This window comes from Vulpes lagopus, chromosome 8 (genome assembly GCF_018345385.1).
Source record: "Vulpes lagopus strain Blue_001 chromosome 8, ASM1834538v1, whole genome shotgun sequence".
Taxonomy (NCBI): domain Eukaryota; kingdom Metazoa; phylum Chordata; class Mammalia; order Carnivora; family Canidae; genus Vulpes; species Vulpes lagopus.
The window spans coordinates 57,051,278-57,073,826 of record NC_054831.1 but is presented as its reverse complement, the minus strand read 5'-3'; the positions used below and the strand labels follow the sequence as shown (position 1 = coordinate 57,073,826).

General features: G+C 40.2%; 1 protein-coding gene across 6 annotated transcripts in view; it reads left to right on the top strand.

Moving 5' to 3' along the window:
- NRP1 (neuropilin 1) overlaps positions 1–22,549 on the top strand; it is a 138,317-nt gene that overhangs the window by 50,578 nt on the left and 65,190 nt on the right. For all 6 annotated transcript variants that reach the window (XM_041766990.1, XM_041766988.1, XM_041766986.1 and 3 more), the window contains exons 3-6: positions 5,852–6,033; positions 11,979–12,206; positions 18,296–18,451; positions 20,767–20,933. In XM_041766990.1, the coding sequence (XP_041622924.1) occupies positions 5,852–6,033; positions 11,979–12,206; positions 18,296–18,451; positions 20,767–20,933 (733 nt within the window). The remainder of the gene's footprint in view (positions 1–5,851; positions 6,034–11,978; positions 12,207–18,295; positions 18,452–20,766; positions 20,934–22,549) is intronic.

Sequence of the window (22,549 nt, the reverse complement as noted above, 5' to 3'; positions counted from 1 at the left end):
CATCTATATGTCTCCCCCAATGCTGTGCTCCCTCTGGGCTGGCACCACCTGATAAGCGCCTTCCTGGGATCACCGTACAGACTATGGGAGATGATACATCTGATAGCACTTTATAACACAGAAATTACTGTACAAATGGCAATATTGGATCAGCATTTCAGACAATATTAGATCAAATCTGATTCATTTTAACTTTCTAGTACTAATAAATAAATAAATAACAGAGAATTTCATTGATTCAGTTTTTTAAAATAAATAAATACAAAGCCTTTGATTTACTTCCAAATAAAACATCATTAAAAAAAGTGTCTTCTGACCAAGAAGTTAAAAAAAAATTGTTAGCTAGGCAATAAGGTATTGATTTGCTACCTTATATATAGGTGCATAATGCATTTCAAAATGACTTCTATTTGATCGCAAAGTAACACTTACCTGGGATGCCTGGGTGGCTTGGTCGGTTAAGCATCTGATTCTTCATCTCAGCTCAGGCCTGGATTTTGGGGTTGTGAGTTTAAGTCCCTCATTGGGCTCCACACTTAAGTAATAAAAATAAATAAATAAACAAACAAACAAATAAATAAACAAGGACGCCTGGGTGGCTCATGGTTGGGTATCTGCCTTTGGCTCAGATCATGATCCCCGGGTCCTGGGATCGAGTCCTGCATCAGGCTCCCTGTGCTTTTCCCTTTGTCTTTGTCTCTGCCTCTCTCTCTGTGTGTCTCTTACAGACACAGAGACTTTAAATAAAATCTTTTAAAAATAAGAAATAAATAAATAAAGGAACACTTATCCATTGTAAAAGTTTTAAAAAATACAGAAATAACTAAGGAACATCATCTCACTACCCAGAGGTAATCACTTATTCATGTCTGGGCATACTTTCTTCTGGTTTTTTTTCTATGTGTGAGAATGAACTGTAGATAGGGTTTTTTAAGTGATTTTTCACTTATGATATTAACACTTTTTCCTATGTTATAAAAAAAATATTTTATCAAATAGGCCTTTTATTTTTTATTTTTGTTTTTTTTTTTTTTAGATTTTACTTATTTATTCATGAAAGACAGAGAGAAAGGCAGAGACACAGGCAGAGGGAGAGCAGGCTCCTTGCAGGGAGCCCAAGGTGGGACTCGATCCCGGGACCCGGGATCACACCCTGAGCCAATGATAGATGCTCAACTGCTGAGCTACCCAGGCATCCCTCAAATAGGCTTTTTAATGGCTGAATAATATTCCATGAAATGATTGTATATAAATTCCTTCTTAAAAAAAAAAAATAAATAAATTCCTTCTTGTTTCCTTCCTGCCTGCCTTATGTCCATTCCTATCCCCATCTACCCTCATTATTCTAAATAAAGCTTCAGGCAATAGTTTTGCATAAATATTTGACATTATTTCAGATTATTTCCTTTGAATGGATTTCTAAAAATTGCTTTTATTAAATAAGAGGCTATGAACTTTAGAATCCTCTTCATATATCTTGATTAGGACATTGCAAGCAAGCCAGAACTTAGGGGTGAATCTCATGTAAAATCACTCAGAAACACAGATGCATAAGCCAATTGGCTCCTCCTAGCTCCATCACTTTATATTTTTTATTTCCAAATCCTCTGTCTAATGCTATGAGAGTAAAGTCTATCCTCTTCTGGGGAATACATAAGGTAATTCTTGGACAGCAGCATGGTAATCGTTTACAGGTTGTTCAGTAAGGATAACAATTAATGCCTTGTGCAAAATAAACCAAAGATCCAGAGAAACACATTGTTGCACGTGAAAATTATGTTAGCTAACATCATTTCTCACTCTGGTTTCTAATGTCACGTATCAAATTTGTCCATTATTAATGTACATATGTACGTGGGGATAGATCCTCTTGGAAGGAGATTACAAAGACGCCACCATCTATAACCCCTTTTCCTTATCCTGCGAGGATGTCCAGAAGCTGCGAGGGGTTGGTACAGTAGCTCCCCTGTGCAGATAACACCCTGCAGAGGATTAGCTTTCTTTCCAGCATCAGGCTCCACCAGTGGGGAGTCAGGGGTCATTTGTACATGCAAGAGAAAACCCGACTTGAGTAAAGTGTGCTATTCGTCTATTCAGCGCCGCTCACCTATAAAGCCTCTGAAACCGCTCTTTACTGACAGTACATTTCTCATTTTCCCATCACTTCTCCCCCTACTTGGCTATTTTCCTAAAACTGTAATTCAAACTTTCTAAAAGGAAAAAAAAAATAAGCTCTGGGTAATCCTTTCAAGAATTCTTAGAAGGAGATCTTTATTCTTTTATCACTCTTATGGGAAACCTAACCCGTGATTAGTATTAGGATTCAGAATGTTTTCACCACCCTCAGAGGCCCAGGTAGGGCGAGAGCAGGGGCATCAGGAGGCGGAAAGCCCTTTAGCTTAAGGAGCTTGCACTCCCAAGCGGGGGACGCTCCCAAGAAGAGCCACCAGTGTCCTGGGCCCTAAAATGGGGACCATGGCAAAGTGTCCCTTCATCGTAGAAGAGTTAGCTCCCAGTAGATATAGGCTGCTTTACCATTCCAAGCGCAGAACGGGAAAGCGGTAAGGTAGGAAATTTAAGAAAAGAAATGGCAGGATGCCTGAAGGTGGAGGGGTGCGGGGGCGGGGGGGGTTGTCCTCTGGGATAGTTACAAAGTCCACATGACGTTTACATTCCTGTGATGATGCGTGAGCAGCTGAGGTCGGAGGAAGGGCGTTCCTGGCGGGACCCATGTCTGCTCTGGCCCCCACCCCTGCACAGAAGGCTGGAGCATTTCGGACTCAACCTGGGCCCCCTTGTCACCCGGAGCAGTCCCTTTCTGGAGCAGGGCTCCGCACGGGCAGACAAACTGCCATCCCCTTCTCTAGCTTCTGTGCATCTGATCCCTGAGACACAACTCCCAGTTCTCCTCCAGCAGCTGTAACCTGTTCAGAATGAGAGTCACGCAAGTGCCCCTGTTTTCACCTGTGGAGGTCTCACTGTCTCGACTGGGGATCCTGACATTCCAAGAAATGCAGTGTTTGCCACACTGGAGCAGTAACAGAGCAATGTGCGGCAGGCTGGGAGCGAAATTTGCAAACTCAGTATCCTGGGCCTCAGGCCAACGCAGGCTGGGTGCGTTGCTGTGGTGACACATTTAGTCTCTGGGGAGGGAGGCTGGCACACCGGCTGCATTCCTGGCACCGCATTTGCCAGCAAGAAACTTATGGAGTGGAACTGGTATCAACTCCAGAGGGAGATGCAAGCTGCTTTCTTAACTTCCTTGGCAGTACTACCCTTTGCAACTTGTGCACATAAACCCTCCTGAATATTTACATGAACTGCTATTTGTGACACTCTTTGGGGCCCTGTTGGATGGTACTTTGAAGGGAAGTGCTAAAATGATAGCAGCATTCCAGTTTATAAATGTAACTATTATATCCCTGAATAATTCAATTTCCTAAAACTGGCACTTAACGATGCAATGACTTATCTCTTGCTGGGAAGAGATTCGAAACCCTCTCCTCCTTTTAAAAATAGCTTTTCCTGTTGCCAAGAGGAGAGCCTGGTATTTACTATTAAAATACCAGCTTCTTTCCCTGTTGCGACTCACTGCACTTTATTAGCTAAGCTCTCTCCTACCTGGGGAAGGGCTCCTCACAGAGCACCCTTAGTTCCTAGGAAAGCCTCATCCACCTCTTATTGGTGCCTGGAAAGCAACATGCACTCGCTGGTGGCCACTTAGTATTCAGACCATGCCAAGATGCAAGTAAAAAGTCTATATTGCACCATCACCAGGCCCGACACAGCCAACAGTTCAAATCACGGTTCAACTATAAGCATAAGCAAGTGAGGAGCCAAGGATGTGGACCTGTCTAGTCAATGAAGCACTGGAGGGAAAAGGAATCTCCATGGAAATGCCAGCATGGGGGCTTGAATGCATGCGGAGGTGCTGTTCTCCCGCTGCCCTGGACAGCAGAAGGCTCCCGAGGATTTTTAACCTAAAGTTTTCCTCCTCCTCCACCTGCTCCTCCTCCTACTCCTGCTCCTGTTCCTTCTCCTCCTACTCCTACTCCTGCTCCTACTCCTCCTCTTGTTCTTCCTCCTCCTGCTCCTCCTTCTCCTCTTCCTGCTCTGCCTCCTCCTCCTGCTCCTGCTCCTCCTGCTCCTCCTCCTGCTCTGCCTCCTCCTCCTGCTCCTCCTTCTCCTGCTCTTCCACCTCCTCCTACTCCTCCTCCTCCTCCTTCACATTTTCTTCTCCTCCTGCTTCTTCTTCTTTTAACATGCAAAGCGTCTCCCAAAGTATTGAGAATGGAACAATTCCTCTGTGTCTGTCCGTAGTTTCACAAAGAGACGTGATGCTAGCAGGCCAGTGATTCCTACTGGAAACATCAGATGCAGCAAAGGAAAGGCAGTTAATACAATAATTCACATATGTTAATGCTTAGTTCTATCAATGTCAGCTTCCTTTTATTCTCGATATACACAAAGCTGGCATACAATTTTAACTGATGAGGTAATGTCATTTTTAATTTAGAGAGCCTTAAGCCGTCCACTCTAACTAGAGGATATCATCTTCGCAGTTCTCTCGTGAGACTTTATGTAAGCATAAGTCATGTGTCCTGGACAGTTGGAAAAGGAACTGTTAAAGATGACATTGGTCATTGTGAAGATTTTCCCCACTTTGATCTCTTTTAAATTGCAAGATACAGTTTATATTACTGCCATATTTTAGCCATTCCTGAAATTAATATATCCCAGGACTTTTGGACCAAGTCAAACACAGAAATAAAATGAAGGTTTGAAATGAACGGGTTGTAATGCTTTCACGTCAGTTCTAGAGGAAAAGTGAAGACGGCTCAGATTAGCTGGCTCCTAGGTGACTTGGTAAATAACAAGAGAGGAAAGCGAAAGACACTAAGAAATCTATAACAGCAAACAAACAAGAATCTTCCTATTTTCCAGGAGGATGCTAGTCTACTAGAGACAGCTCCCCAACTTTTGGGGATAAAGAAACATACGTGTTAACTCAGTGAAATATTTAGAATAACATTTTATCGTGATTTCCTTTACCATTTATCTCTTCAGTGTATTATTATTATTAAGACTCATTTTTTAAAAAAAATCACATCACTTTGGTGACTTCAAGTGTGTCACATTTCCTTTTCAAACAACTACGTTGCTTTAAAGATTCAGGCTGGTGGGTGTAAACAAAGTAACTTTCCATTTTCAAATAAACTTTTTTCTTCAGAGAGATTATGTTCTGCAATTCAAGGGTAGTTTTGGGGAAGATGATGTATTTTAACCACTGTGGATACTGAGAGAGGCTTTTTTCTACGAAGTCTAGAGTTTGGTAGAATTGAGTTAAATAGTAAAGAATCTGTTTATTATTCTGTGGCCATATGTTTAGAGGATCGCTCACAGAAATCAAAGTATTGTTCATGGAGAGCTCCAGCCAAGGAGACATTTTGAATTCATAAAAGAACTTCACAGTTTGAAGAGAATGCTTAGCATTATGTATTGACACCCCACCACCATAGACAAAGGAACACAAGTTAATAATAGAGGGTTGTGCTCATGAGATTTTTCTTTTTCTTGTTAATTGGTTACTTTAAGTGACATTGTCTGCAAGTATAATGTACACCATTATTCTTAATAGTTCTGTGTTGCCAGATGATGTATACAGGCATGATGTAGTCCATTTTAATTATTTCATTTTGCTGAAGTTTTCTCCCTCCATGAAACACAGTGGTGCATACAGATAGCGCTGTTTTCCTGACAGACTCTGCTGGATATAGCTGCCTTCTACATTATCAAAATTAGCAGGGCATTTCTCTCTAACCTGCTGTTTTCTTCTGTATTTATGTGCTAGGTATGACTACGTGGAAGTCATTGATGGAGAAAATGAGAATGGACGCCCTTGGGGAAAATTCTGTGGCAAGATCGCCCCTTCTCCTGTGGTGTCTTCAGGGCCATTTCTCTTTATCAAGTTTGTCTCTGACTATGAGACACATGGCGCTGGGTTTTCCATACGTTATGAAATTTTCAAGAGAGGTGAGTGACTTCCAGTGGGACAAGTGTGGCTAAATGTTCATTCGCGTTGTTTGCTTCCAGGAAAGACTAAGGCAAAAAGAAGACCAGGCGTAATGCTTTTATCTTTTTGTAAAAACTCATATATTCCCACTACAGAACTGTTGGAAACTACTTTACACCAAGGAAAATTACCCAATGTGTTGAGGGAGTTACGTTTGAAATTTTTTAAGTATTTCAGAATTCAAAATTGCATCATTCTAATAGGCTGACCGGTGTTTATAAGGCATATATTCTATTCTGTAAAACTCTTTTGAGAGTGTTGATTCTTGGCTTTCTTCTTCAAAAATAAGTCTGATCTGCTCTTGATTTCTTTCATTAAAACTGTGTGAGTCCCTTTGACCTTAAAGCTGTATCCATCCTGTTCCCTTTATTTTATTACAAAATTCAAAACTGGTGTTTCCCAGGAAAAGCAAAGCAGTCCACTAGCCTTAGAGTTTCTAAAGCTATTGAAGGAAGAAGAGGTGTTTTATTAACGTCTGTTTAAGAAGAGGAATAGTTGGGGAAAGAACTTCTTCGAGAAAGCAGAACAGTAAAGCTTTCAATGGTATTCCCTTCGGAAATAAAGATCTTTCTCCCCCTCCAATATAATCACTTAGTAATCTGTTCCAATGGTATATTGAGATGGGTAGAATCTGACAATTCTTAGTCTCCCCGCCTTGAGAAATTGAATCCCCCTATCAGTCAATTGATAAACAATGTATCTTTATCCGAATGTCACTGTTTCTCATAAGGGCTGGTAGACTCCTTTAATGTGTTAAATTCAGCCTTCTCTTTTAAGTTGTAATGGGGGTGGGGAGGCAAACTAGGGCGAGAGGTTCAAGATTTGAGTGTATTGTCCTAGAATATAGCAGAAAGCCTTTTTTAATAGAAACAAAAAATCTGGCTACCCCAATTACAAATTCTCAGCAGCAACTGAGAATTTAAAAAAAACAAACAAACAGAGTTTTAAGAGTTTCTGGAAACATTGGTACAACCTCTTAAAATTTCAAAGAAATCTGGCACTGACCCCAAATAAGTATGGATAGATGGAGACAACTTTCTTCAAAAATTTATATAAGCACATACTTGGAAAACCTATTGCATAAATAGTATACATACAACATCAGTATGTACATATTTTCTTGCATTGAAAGCTGTTTGACCTGTTATACAAATCACATATTACATGTATGTATATGACACATATACACACATCTACATTTGCTTGCTTACCTGCCTATGGCACTATCAAAAAGAAAAAAAGGGGCCAGCAAAGAGTTGAGGAGTACCCTTTCATTTGCAGTGTTTCTCCAGGATCTGAGTATGGTTACAGAGAAAAACCGAGAGCTCTGTAAGTACCCTTTCATTTGCAGTGTTTCTCCAGGATCTGAGTATGGTTACAGAGAAAAACCGAGAGCTCTGTAACTAAGTCATTAAGAATTCTTCATTGTCCTTCCCAGTGAACTCAGTTCCCTATACTTCCATGGCCTCAGAGATACTGTCATTTCCCTATCCTGATCTCTAACAGCACCCCTGAAACTTGAAGTCAGTTTTTCTTTCTTTTCTTGCCTCCCTACATCCGATGTGACTTCTAGTTCTTTTGAATTTATATCCACAAGTCTCCAAAGGTCATGTTGCCTTTCCACATCCATGGCCATTAACTGAATAGGCCCAATTTGGGTTCTCCCTATGTTTTCTTATCCTGCACACAACTTCCCAAATGGTGATCAAACCACTGTCCTCGAGATGCCTCTGGAAGGTGTCCATCACCTGTTGGGTTAAGCCTGAATGTCCCATTGGGTCAAGTTCAAGGCTTGACATCAAGTGCCCCCAACCTTGTCCAGCTTCACCTCCCATACATCCACTCTCGGCTAAGGAGATCCACCTGCCTAAGGAGAATTCACTGGGTAATGGCCAGCAGACTAAATGTGAAGTTAATTCTGCCTCTGACTGCCTTCGTGAATGTTCTGAGACTTGGATTCCTCACCTGGTAAATGGACAACAATGTCTAGCACAAGCTGGTTGTGAAGACCTGTAGGAATAAAAACATGAGAAACATGGAACCAGTTCATGATTAGAGTGTATTCAGTAATCACGAGCCATTACAACGCTTACAGATACAGTTCATGCCATCAGATTTCAGAGCTCTTGTTCTCTGTCAGTTTATTTCCCTTAACCCCCGTGGAAACCTGGCTCTTAACTTATTCTTCTCAGGGAGCCTTTCTAATGCTTCTGGTTTTTTTTCCTGCACATATACCCAACTTGTCCCCTACACATGTACACGACACACATACACAGTACACACATATGCATATTATACATATATATGTATATATATATATAGTATACACACACACACGGATGTGTTTTACTAACCATTATGTTTTGCTTTAATATTTTCAAATTTGTTCATATGTGCATAGTTTATTTCCCAACCAGATTGGTTACCACCTAAAAAGTGTGAAAAAACATCCCCCCTCACCCCGCCCCACTATTCGTACTACATCCTTATAGGTGCCCTATAGAAAGTCATTAACTAACAATACAATTATGCATACATATATGAGTTCATGGACATTTTTTCCTCAGAAGCCATCTAATGCTGTTATAAAGTCCATGAATCTCATTTTTTTTCAAAACATACCCCTTCTTTCAGAGTGCAGCAATTTCAAGTTTCCTCAAAACACATAAATTATACTAATCATAGTTGAACCAATAAATGTGTCTTTCACCTGTTGACCTTGAGGTTTTCTGGCAATAGATTACAGTTCTAAGGAAAATCTAGGCCATTCCTGCATCCCTAAAACTGCATTTATAAAAGACCACCTTTGCTTGAGAGTCAGCAAAGCCAGTCCCCACCTCTTCTCATGTCTCCTGGAGCCACTCTAGACACCCTAATTTTCTTTTTTTTTTTTTTTTTTTTTTAAATTTTTATTTATTTATGATAGTCACAGAGAGATAGAGAGAGGCAGAGACACAGGCAGAGGGAGAAGCAGGCTCCATGCACTGGGAGCCCTACGTGGGATTCGATCCCGGGTCTCCAGGATCGCGCCCTGGGCCAAAGGCAGGCGCCAAACCGCTGCGCCACCCAGGGATCCCATAGACACCCTAATTTTCTTCCCAGCTCCCCCACTTTCCCCTTCTCCATGTCTTTTCCTAGATGCTGAAAGCTTGGGATACAGCCCTAAAATTATTCCCAGTCACCTAAAAGAATTTCTTCAGGAAACCCATACTTCCCTACCTGTCATCCTTTCTTGCCCTTCCCTTGGTCCAGGTCATCCAAGCTCAACTGCTGAAAGAAGCTGTGGACATCTTCTGTGGGTCTCCATGTGAGGAAGGCATGGCATTTATTGAGAGCAAGAGTGGTCACTTCATATATTATTTAGTTAAGAGTCTGCATATTTAATAATAATTCCAAAGACAGTATCTTAGCTATTATTATTATGTATCTTATTGTCATTAACAATGATTTGTGGCTTTCCTACAGCTACACAAGGTCCCCTAAGTCTTACAAATAACATCTAAAGCACAGAGTTAGGCTACCGATCTCATGTGTGCACTTCTCACAGCAGCAACTTGCTCACTCCTAGGCACGTGGGGCTACTCACCCTCCCTCTTGTTTAGCGCTGTATATTCTGCAGAATTCTTTCACCACTCCCCTACCTTGCTTCTTTTTGGGAGGTGCTAGCTCAACTGTGGCAAACCTACACAACAGTGAACAAGAAAAATATCAAAACAAATCTTGATGTTTACTGGAGGAAGTAGGAAATGACAGAATCTTTAAGTTTGAAGGGCTCTTTATTCCAAATCCTAAAGCCCAGCTCCCACTTGCTATACACAGAATCTGAGGACTGGGAAGGTTAGGATGCCACCTAGGTTACATAGCAGGTTAGCAGGAATGGTGGGTCTGGAACTCAGATCTGGTGCTCCATCCAGTTCTCTTCCACTACCCCATGGGATTTCTCCAGTTCTTGTCATGTACATAGGCTAGCCTTAGGGAAAGCATTGAAATGTATTTGATTTTGAAAGTATGCCCTTCATTCCTGTCATTTTTTCTCTCTCATTAAATCTTGATCTCATCTATTTTATCTTTTTAAGAAGCAGAAAATATTAGTACCTGAATTCAACCCTGCTGTCAGCTTTACCTTACAAGGGCCTACCCAAAGCATTTTTTTTTTTTTTTTGCCCCAGGGAAGAAGCTGGAGGTCTCCAGTCAATTTTCCTACATCTTAAAATTAAAATAAAAGGGCTTCCGGTATCATATATATATATTCTTTGTAAATTAATGGTTTAAATTAGTATAGTCCCTGCTATCTTAGAAGCCACTCATTAACTTAGAAACAGATTATAAACAATGCAGCACATTTCATACTCTTCTCACCTGTAATTCACATGGTAAAATGCCACATGTTAGTAACTTTAACTGGAATCAAATAGATAAGTATCTGAGGCCATCATGGTGAAGGGAAGGCTTTAGAGGCATTTTAAACAAGTCAGACCTCTACAGGCCAGGTTTACTGTGCACAGCTAATAAGTTTTAGTCTTCTGTGTCTCCATTGCCATAGACATCTAATATGTACATGGGGAGCAAGCAATTGATTTGTTTTCTCAGTAAGGCTGCCAGATGCACTGAGGTAGAGATTCAGCGTACCAGACACTAAAAATAGAGATCTGCTAGTTAAATTTAATCTGTATTGATGCCTACACTGTTGACTCTAGTACTTGGCTCTGCGGGAGAATATTTAGTTAAAAACACTCTCAACAAACCTTATTTAGATTTGAATCCATGCATGCCGTCAAAGGGTGCCCATTAGCGAGACAATGGCCCAGGAAAATAATTGTTGGATTGAACATCCTTCAGTTTGGAGCTTGAGCTTCAAAGGATCAATTCATCTCTGATTTCCAGAGAGTCCTAAAGTGTCTTTGAAACTCATGGCAGTGGTGGCGGTGATAAGAGGCCAAGCTGATGTGCTCATGTTCTTGTAGAGGGGCCATTTTCAATGGTGATGAATACCACACAATTTGGTCCTGGATGCCATGAATTGAAATTGTGGTCATCTGTACAGTCACAAGGTCAATTTGCAATATATGTGTGTATTATGAGCTTGACCAATTTGAGTTACCAATCACTGTAATTTGTAAAGTATTGATAACAGTGACTAGTCATTAAAATTATGCACTATAAAAATACACATCACACACCCACACACATATATTAAAAAATAATTTTAGAATGGCACTGTATCTGATACTTTGGGGAAGGCAACAATGTCAACATTGATATCAAGTGACTTCCAGCAACACGGCCTGTAATCACAGTTTATCGTGCCCTCACTAACAGCCACACTTTACCGGCACACCTGTGTCAACACCACTCAGAATGAGTCACTCACCCTGGGTACATGTACGAATTACCTTTCACATTTAGTTTGTCAAAGAGGCATAGGTCACATCTGGCAGAGTTACTGAGTCACTGGTGTAGGAATCTGAAACCCAAACTCCCTCCACTGAATTCTCTCCCTTGCCTTTGTAAATGTTCTATTTCACCAATAAAGGGCTGTCAGCCTCAAGATTTAAAGATTTAAGCTTGAAGGGGCTATAATTATTTCTCTAGGGCTCTGTCGAGATTTCTGTAGCTTACTCATTCATTGTTCCCACATGATTTTATATTTGTCATTTTTTTCTCTGCAATAGCAGAAGTTTTTAAATTGCTTCACACAAATGGAAAACTAAGGGAACACAATAAATCTGAACTTGACTTTCCATACCTATCACTCTATGAAAAGGCTGAGTAATGAGTGATTAAGATAGAGATTATAATGGTGAGCTTTTATTAGAAAGATATGCTGCCTTTGTTCAGATTATTTCTTGGTCAAGTTGTGTGAGTGGGATTTTCACATTTGCTCCTTCTTTTCTTTTATTCACAGGTCCTGAATGTTCCCAGAATTACACAGCACCTAGTGGAGTGATAAAGTCCCCCGGATTCCCGGAAAAATATCCCAACGGCCTTGAATGTACCTATATTATCTTTGCACCAAAGATGTCAGAGATTATCCTGGAATTTGAAAGCTTTGACCTGGAGCTTGACTCAAATCCTCCAGGGGGGATGTTCTGTCGCTATGACCGGCTAGAAATCTGGGATGGATTCCCTGATGGTAAGAAGGGCAGGAAGCATCCCAAAAAGGGAAGAATCTCGGGGAAGGGCACTTGGATCCTTTTACAAGTGTTGTGATAAATGCATCATTAAAAAAAAAAAAAAATAGCCCCAAAGGAGGAGGGAAAACAAACCAAAATGGTAATTCACTTCATGCAAAGCAGCGGTGAAATATTTGAGCTTAAAAGATAGTAATTATCTTGCCCAATTTCTTCATTTTATAGATAAAGAAACTGAGGCCATGAAAGATTATACATGGTCTCATAGCTATTTTTTGATAGAATTGGGACCATTGCATGGTTTTCCTGACTATTTTGCTCATTTCATTGGCCTGCCTGCCGGTCATTAATTCCTAGACCCAGGAGAGCACTTAAATCAAAGCATTCACTTTACAAATGCAGACTCTAAGGGCCAGAGAGGTTAAGCACTTGATAAAAATTTTAGGGTGAAATGTATATCCATTATGCAGTTACGAAAAATTTAGAAATTTAGAGAAGGAATGAGAATATTTGGACATTCCTAATTTGTTTTAGGTGGGGGGGGACATGGCTAATTTAGACAGATTCTTTGTCTGCTCCTAGAGAATTCTTATCTTTGGCAATTTGAATCACCTTAGCACATCCTCTGTCTACATTGCTTTAGTTAAATTTATCCTACATTTAAAAAATATTTATTGAACACTTACTGTGTACCAGGCACTGGTTTAGGCACTTGGTAAATAGAACAATCAAAGATGGTTGCCTTCACAGAGTTTCAGTACTGCCGAGGGGAATGGGACAATAAACAATATACGTTATTTATAGATGAATGAATGATGTCCTTGGAAAGTCAGAAAGTGAGAAGTTCTATAAACAACATCAAAAAAATGGAAAGAAAGACAAAGTAAAGCAGAGCAAAAGCATGAAAAGGGCTAGGGTTAGGAAGAGGGATGTGTTGAAATTGTAAAGAAGGTGGTCAAGTTCAGCCTTATTACAAAAATGACATCTTAGCAAAGATTTGAAGGAAGGGATAGGTAGCCCTGTGGACAGCTAAATGAAAGTTTTCCATTTCAATCCTTGTGAATTAGGAGGTGAATGGCAAAAATACACACCCAAATCCTGAACAGAAGGAGATAATATCAAATAATTTGTCGCAGCTGCATTACTTGTCTTGTGTTTAGTCTGGTTTAATATTAAGATTTCTCAAGAGAACATACTCTACACACAACAGATCAGAAAGGGCAGCTTGGAAGTTCTCACAAATCATGCAGTTAGAGATGCAAAACCATCTATATAATAGAGTCATATTATGATCAGGCTGGAAGAAGGAATATTTAAATAAATATTAAATTGTAAAGGAAGGGCAAGTATCACATGAAAGAGATTTCCTTTGCCTCTGAAATGACATTAAAATTATCAGTGTAATTCAATTTAGCTATGTACCTCAACAGTAAACAGCAATGAAGATAAACTGGGTTTAGAGAAAGCTTATATTGTCATTGGAGTAAATGGGTGAGCTATCATTGGTTTAGTTTCCTCTTTGGTCTTTTACTATATAAATAGGGTTATGATGATCTTATCAAAACTCCTTCATTAAGTAATGAGATTTGCCCAAACAGAGTGCTGATTGATTTCCAAGCGTTCAATCCTGATAATTAGGAAAACAATATTATAATAGTATTGTAATAATAGTTGGAACATTTAATAATGGGTTTATTTGTTCACAACCAAAATTTGCAGCCTTCCTTTCCAGAACTTACATTTAAATTGACATCTGAAAAGGAGGTCCAATCAACCAACTTATTTAGAATACTTTCAGAAAGAAGCACATTGTTATTAGTGTCAAGGGTTTTTCAAAGTAGTAATTTTCTGGCTCTAGAAAATCACTGAGTTGAAGCAAGGAACAATTAACAATAAGAGTTATCAGCCTCACAATTCAGTCGTGTTTTAAACTATGGTGCACTTGACTTATTCCCAGAGCAAGCTGGCCTTGGAATATGAAAATTGCTTTTGTAGATTTGTTATAACTTACCTGGCTTCATCCAGCCTACACCAGCATAACAGCTCTCTCCTTTTGAGGCAAAGTGGCAGACTGCCCCTCCTGGGTTTCTTGTCAGTGGCACTAGAAACATTTTTGTCATGCTAGGTCAACACATACAGTTCCTTGCCAGCAAAACTGCTTTTACTCTCTTGATACCCTTTCCAAAAATGACAACCAGAAGGTGCTGAATGAAGGCTTTAAACCACCAAGAGATTTTAGGTTGCGTTTTATCATATACGTTGAGTTAGGTGACTAAGTCATTGACAGCCACCATTGATTCTGATTGACTTGGAAGGAAAGTGGCTTTACTCCAGGACTCAGAATCCTATGCACATGCTGAATCACACATTCCTGTGTGTCACTCTGATGCTCCATGGATCCCTAAGTAGCGACTCTGAAATAATTGGTGGAAATTTACATATGGTTTGTAAGCAATGAGCTGAGTGTGCCACCCTGGTGGGTATCGCAAATGTTTGTGCTGAATCACGAAGCCAAACTCGAATGCTTAGCTCACACGGCCTGGGCACACACAAAGTCAGCTCTCCTTCTAGGCTCTGCCAAAGAGGTGGCAATGCAGTTGTTACCTACATTCCAAAAATTGTCAACTATTTGTAGAATAAGTGTCATGAAAACCAGATTGAGTTGTCTTTGGTTTGTATTGACTTCCTATTTATTTTTGAATTAACCTTCTGAGATAGAAATATAAAATAAAAATGATATAAGCATAAAATATACACATTCTGAAATGTAAATGACACAACTGTGCACATTTTTTCCCCAGGGGAGAGTTGCAAAGTCTACATATTATCCAACAAAAAGTTTATTATTGTAGGAGAAGAGTATATGGTCTATTTTGTACCTTATCGAAATGATTCCCTTTTTTGTCTAGTCATTCAGAATGTGTCATTTTAAAAGTACATCTTATAGTAGATTGCTGCCCTAGAAAGGGGGCAGAAAGCCAAGTTGTCAGACTCTGAGGTGGGGTTATAATTCCCGGAGAGATTGATGGAAAAATACAGAGAATAGGGTATGGCGATTTCAGGTGGCAGATGTATCTTTTAAATAGCACGAATACCGAATCACCTTCACACCTGAAAAGACGATCACTGGGGGTCTACTATCCCCACCAAGAGATTTACTAAGGCCGTGTTGCTTGCTTAAATTTTTCAATAGTGCAATTTTTGAGTTCTACTACTGTTTTTGTGACAGTTTCCATTCATCTCCTCGGCCTTTGAGTCTACAATGACGGAAGTAGGAAATCCAATAGCCGTGTTCATGTAAATACACAAATGAGCACACACAGGAGACGGATAAGAGTACTCCATCCACTCTTGCTCAGATCAATATTGCATTAGCTTGCTAGGCTAAGGTCTTGCTGTTGTTCAGGAAAATTCAATACTTCTTTGTCTTATGGTCGAAAAAGCCTTTTCACTCTCCTGTCTTGAGGGCTCCTAAAGGGAGTTGTGCGCTGCTGTCCGCGGGCAATGTTCTGAAGGACAGAAGGCAGATTTACCCAGCATGTCTTCAACATTATAAACCAGTGAGTCATGGAGACTCTCTAAATTATGAGTCTGCATTAGACAAGTTCTCTTCTGTTTGCTCTTTCAAAGAGTCTCCCTCTACCCCCCTTCCCCAGAGGAATGGGGTGGTAGTGGAGGGGAAGAATCTGCAGTCACAGCTTAAGGGGGCGAGTGCAGCTTCCCTTGTGCTCTTGTATTCTCCGAAGGGTCAATGGCTGTGGGGGATCAGAGAATGGCTCCAAGGTTTCGGACTGTAAAGTTTGCCCACAAACTAACAAGGAAAGAAGAAAAGAAAGAAAGAAGGAAAAAAAGAAAGAAAGAAAGAAAGAAAGAAAGGAAGGAAGGAAGGAAGGAAGGAAGGAAGGAAGGAAGGAAGGAAGGAAGAAAAACCACAATAATGGAATTTAAATGAGGGAAAGGAGTGAGAGTCTATGAATGGACTCTAGGATTCTCATTATGATTACAGATCAAAAATGGGATTCTTTTTGAAGAAAGGAAAGATCTGAGCTCACGGCTCTAGCATGATATTTTCATGCCTGTGTCATGGGCAACTTTGTACTCCAGAGGGAAGAAAAAAAGTATTGAATCTATTCAGAATGAAGAAAATCTGGCTTAGAATTAACACTTGTAGAGGAAGCTGAGGCTCAGGTTAAAGCTGAAGAGAAACAAAACTGAGAGTTTCACCTCCTGAGATGCTGCCAAGTGGGAAGCTTGATAGAACAACATTTTCTTCCTGTGATGCAGAGCCATGGTTCATGACCATGTGGCATCCTGTAGATAATCTTATCGATGTCCCAATGGGCTCATGTCCTTGTTTCTTCATGATAAAAACGGTCTACACACACACAGTGTCTGGTTGCTGGAGAGTGAGGAGTTACAGTAGAGAGAACTCTTTGAATTTGATCAAATCAGTTACTGTGAATGCATGGAGAAGTTATCAGATATTCAAAGTAACCATTCTGCGCTAACTCAAATGTGGAAACAGTTTGGTTGTTTTTTGTTTGTTTATTTGTTTGTTCGCTTGGGGGTGTTTTTGTTTATTTTTTTGAAGTGGGTTGGCCAAGAACTGAAAACCTGTTCACCAAGCCTCTGACTATTCTAGAAGCAGAGTGCCCAGCCCAGCCAGCTGCTTACCAAGAACTCAGCATGTACACACGGCTCCAGGGAGATCAGCATTTAGAGCTTCACTTTTTCAATCACATTTGAAGCTTCTCCTCCCCATGAGCTGCCTTCTGCATCTGAGTCACACACACACACAGGCCTTGGCACACCGTGGCCCTGCTGTAGGCCTGTCTCTCCAGAGAGGGATCCACCCACTGTGCTTCCTTGAACAAAGCAATAACTCTTAGTTGAAATGCAGAGAACCATGGGTTTCTTGGAGGGGAAAATGGTCCACACCAGATTGTCCTTCTAAGCCCAAACCATCTGGTATGTTTTTACCATATGTGCAATTAAAAAAAAAAAAAATCTGGAGAAAAAGGGATTTTTTTTTTTTTTTTTTTTTTTTTTTGCCTTGCTGATGATCTGGACAGGAATTGGAAAGATTCTCCAAGCCCAGAGGGCTTGTGCACTGTCTGTAAGGCAACTTAAAATTACTAATTGCCAAGGTTTATCTAAAAGCACTTCAATAAAGAGGTGGCCCACTTAAACCAAACAGAAGTCTGACTTAATCACAAATTAATCAGTGTTTCCAATCTTTCACTGCCCCCATACTCCTTTTTTTTTTTTTTTTTTCCCAGTATGCCCAGTCAAATGGCTGCATTGGGCCATCTTTTGGCCGCAAGACACAAGTGCAATGCAGTCACCTCTCTTAGATTTGGGAAAGAAAAAAACTGGGAGAGAAGTCAGACCCATTTTCTTTTCATTTTGTTTTCAACTTATTATTATGTATGAATTACTGATCTATGTAGCTTCTATTTGTTTTAACGTTACAATTGTTAATTAGCCTACAGTTAGAGCCCTGAGTAGGACATAGTACATCATCCTTTGTCCACGTCTGTGATGTTCTTTATGATAAGTCTCCAAGACTAAAAGATGAAATGAGAAAGGATGTTGGGGTCATTCAGTGCTGGATCAGATTCTCGGTCCTGGTCCAGTCCCATCCAGCACCAGTTCCTGAGATCTCCTTCCAGGGTGGGAGAAGTAAGTGAGGCAGCTGCAGGAGCCCGCGGTCATCACAGCCTAGCAGGAATCTTTCAGCACTAGGTGTTGTGCACACTTTGGGCCTGGAGATGAATGTTCAAGGTGCCCCTCGACAACCCAAATCTCATTCTTTGCAGTTGAAGCAAGCATTTAGATCCTGTTCTTGAAAACAATCCTGCTCAAGGGGGAATGTAGTTAGGTCTGTGATTGCCCTTCTGAGCACGCTTTAAAATCCTCTCCACAAACCTGATCCAATACTTTCACTGCAAACCCATCAACCAGGGAAGACTTGCTTTGGATAAGAGAACCCTTCTGGGTTCTGCTGGGACCCATGTTTGCAAATGCTTATTCTCACATCTGCTGGGCAACAAAAGATATTTCAATGTTCTCCGCATTGCTCCCTTTCTAGTTGGCCCTCACATCGGGCGTTACTGTGGACAGAAGACACCAGGTCGGATCCGTTCCTCATCGGGCATTCTCTCCATGGTTTTTTATACGGACAGTGCAATCGCCAAAGAAGGCTTCTCAGCAAACTATAGTGTCTTGCAGAGCAGTGTCTCAGAAGGTCAGTATTTATTCATCTTGCAAAGCACTGTGGTAAACACTCCCTGCTATTCCTCCTCACACACCTCGTGGCCACAGGAAACACTGAAGAAGTATTTTGTGAACTGGATTGCCAACTATTTGTTTTTCTCTTTTAAATGGTTTTGATGAATATCAATAGGAAAAGCTATTTGGTATACTTTCTTAAGAAAATTGTGGATGAGAAGGCTGCTTGTAAGCCTCTGAACTTATGGGAGAAAGTAGGAAATGGGCAAGCAGTGCCCAAAAACAATGAACTATATAGCCAGGCCACCTATCTGGCTTGAAAGTGTACTGGGCTGAGAATCATAAAAGGACAGGCATGGGTAAGAAGAGATAGGAACAAATCTGTGATGGTTTATTGACAGGGCAGCCTTACCGGATAGATGCAGACTCATGATGGTTCAGGTAGCGAAGACCCAGACAGAAGCCATTTTGTTTTTCTTTCTTATGTGAATAGAAGTAGATATTTGTATAAAAGAAGCATGTTTCTCTTTTTTTTAATTTTTTTTTATTTATTTATGATAGTCACAGAGAGAGAGAGAGAGAGAGGCAGAGACACAGGCAGAGGGAGAAGCAGGCTCCATCCACCGGGAGCCTGACGTGGGATTCGATCCCAGGTCTCCAGGATCGCGCCCTGGGCCAAAGGCAGGCACCAAACCACTGAGCCACCCAGGGATCCCCTGCGCCACCCAGGGATCCCCAAGAAGCATGTTTCAATTTCTGTTCTAACTTTTCCACAAAAGAAAGAGGAAGTAATATGTTTTGCATCTAATTAAAATATTTAAAAAAATAAAATAAAATAAAATAAAATATTGAACAAACTCAACCCTTCCTCAAAGTTTATGTGATGGTGTCCATCTCTTTCAAGGGCCCAAGAAAAACATGAGAAAGAACAATAAATAAATTGTGTGTTTCAACAGTTCTAGCTGTCAGGTTATAAAGTAGCATATGTTAGAGACCAGGAGATGTTTGGAGATCTGTCCTACAGACTGGTATCTTTTTTACTATTCTTACTGAAAAATAAAAAGGCCAGGTAAATTACAAAGTCTTATTTGGACTTCATATGATTAATTAATTAATGTATTTTTGTGTTTATAAATATTTTATATTACAAACAAACTTAAGCTTAAAAGTATGGAACCTGTGAAAGGGACCTTTAATTATCTTAAAACTTTATCTGTTATGATAGAAAATTGAGGAAGTGTGAAAATTTGCTTAGTTGAGATTTTTCTCAATGGTTGAGAATCTTTAATCTCTAAAAGACTTTTTTCACTTTAGTGCTTCACATTCACATTTCCTAAAGGTGACTATTCACTTCCCTATATCATATTTCACACCAATGTCATATTTCATTGTTTCACTGAGTATATGGGGCCTAATGGAATACATGCTTTTGTGATTCATAATCATCATTGTGAGAATTATTATTTTATGTTATAAAGCTGTGGTCCTCTTTGGGACCATATGATGCTGCAGTTTACTTCTGACAAATATTCCTGTATTTTAATAATATAAACTAATGACATGAATAATCATGACCAGGCCAGGGTCAAGAGACATGAGAACAAAGGGAGTCAAGGAGAGGTGGCCCAGGTGCCAAATACAAGGAATCTGAAAGACAGCGAGCTAAGGTCTACTGTCCACTGAATATGGATTATAAATAGACATCGAGTCTTTTTCACTTTTATTAGATATTGAAGGAAATAGTAATTTTTTAAAAAATATTTTACTTATTTATTCATGAGAAATAGAGAGAGAGAGAGAGGCAGAGACACAGGCAGAGAGAGAAGCAGGCTCCATGCAGGGAGCCTGATGTGGGACTCGATCCAAGGACCCTGGGATCACACCTTGAGCCAAAGGCAGATGCTCAACCACTGAGCCACCCAGGCACCCTGAAAATAGTTAAAATTTTTAAATTTTTAAATGAATTTTATTTAAATATAGCTTTCAGTATGTATCCATGTCACATATCTACATATATTTAACTTTGAAAATAAGTCAAAATTCCCATTATTTCCTAATACATCTCTAATAGTATTTCTGTCAACCTAGGTCCACTTAGGAAAATAATTAATCACTATGAGATTTTCATAGCCTTGCATTTAAAAATTATCATTATTACAATTATTGCCACCTGTCACTGCTATGTCCCCATAAGTCCTTTTGCTGTCATCTTCTGTAAGACACTGTGTGAACATCAAAATGAATGTTTTAGATAGCCAGATTATAAAAAGAAATATGCATCTCAGGTCTCCTTTGTTTTGATGACATTTGGCTCCTTTTTTTCCCTTTCAGATTTCAAATGTATGGAAGCTCTGGGCATGGAATCAGGGGAGATTCATTCTGATCAGATCACAGCTTCTTCCCAGTATAGCACCAACTGGTCTGCGGAACGCTCTCGCCTGAACTATCCCGAGAATGGGTGGACTCCTGGAGAGGATTCCTACAGAGAGTGGATTCAGGTAGGCAGCATGAGACTTGGCACATATAGGGTTGAAGATTTTGGTTGTCTAGAAAGGTTGTTGATAAAAAAAAAAAAAAAAAAGAAAAGAAAGGTTGTTGATAAAAATGAAGTGACATTTCAGACACCTTCAAATGAGAAGAGAGGACCAATGGGTAATCCCTGCAGGATCATCGTGTCCCTACAATCTTGAGAAAAGCAGCCCAGCTGATGTCTCTGAAAACTCGTTTATTTTCTCAGATACTTTTATACAACTCTTCAGAGAATCTGAGCACAGATGTCTCACTTTGGTAACAACTAAAAGATCTAATTTTTCCCCACAACTACACATTTTCTATTCAGACACTAACTCCTTCAACAGATTTTTATTTTCTTGATGAAATACATTAGCTCTAGCAGACTCGCATGAAATAATTGCATCTAAGGATAAGGTTTCTTATTTGTTTGTATGTTCCGAGTAGATGAAGAGAAGAAAGGGGTTGAGGTTGACTTTTCCATACAGGTATACATGGCACATGCCCAAGAAAGCAGTCTGGTTGAGGGCACTGGTCTTGCTGGATAATGTGTATACATGTACCTATATAATGTACTTGTATAAAGTGGACACATCTGTATTCTCATAATGATGTTGTTTCTGCTTCCCCCCTTGGCCCTGGCACTCCCTTCCCCGCCCTTGCTCTGGCATTCCCCAGAGACCCTCCTCCTCTACACCATGACTCCCCTGCCCTGGCTCATCTCTGGCACGTCTCCTAATGCCTCAACTTGTGCCAGCCTTGATGTCTGGATACTCCCACCCAAGGCCTGATGCTCATGTTCTTGACTTTTTCACCCCCTGTCAAATGAAACATCCAGATCTGGCTGTGTGGGTTAAACAGTAGGCAAATCACACAAAACTATTTGCTGAAGGATCCAGGCATCCTTTTTAGAGAGTAGGCAAAGCTTGTCTTACGTTCGTCGCTAGATATATAAAAATGACTAATTCCCAGAGAGAGTTTCTAAGCAAGAAAAAAAACAAGATGATTAATCCCTATGATTAACTTTCTACATCTATTGCTGCTTCAGTCTTTTGAGTACAAATACCAGATTTTGCTTTACTTTGAAAAGGTCAATATTAGTTTAACATACACTTAAAGTGAAATGGCCTATTACAGAAGACTGAACTCCTGCTAACCTGTAAATGATAACACGGAGAAATGTGTAGAGGGTGAGAAAAGATGAGACTTTTACCTGGGGATTGCTAAATCCAGCTCTAGATTTAGTCAGAAATTAAATGAATTTGCCTTGGTAACTTGTTTTTCCACATCCCACACCAACCAACACTTCAGTATGATTGACAGACGTGCCTCTAGAGGGAAGCTTGCATTTTGTAGTGCTAAGCATGTCTGCACAGTAACGCAGGCCTATTCTCGGTGATGTGGAGAGTGCTGGATAATTTAGGGACAGTGGTCTTGCAGGGCTTCTGAAATTGCAACTGTAGCAATTCTTCTGTGCAAGGCAATTCTGTCAGGAGAAACATGGAGGCAAAATGGGCTCTCACAAAGCCTTTGTCCACAGGACGGGATTCACCTCATTCTCAGGAGTTAGGCAGAAGAAAAAAATCTGAAATGGCTCAACTCT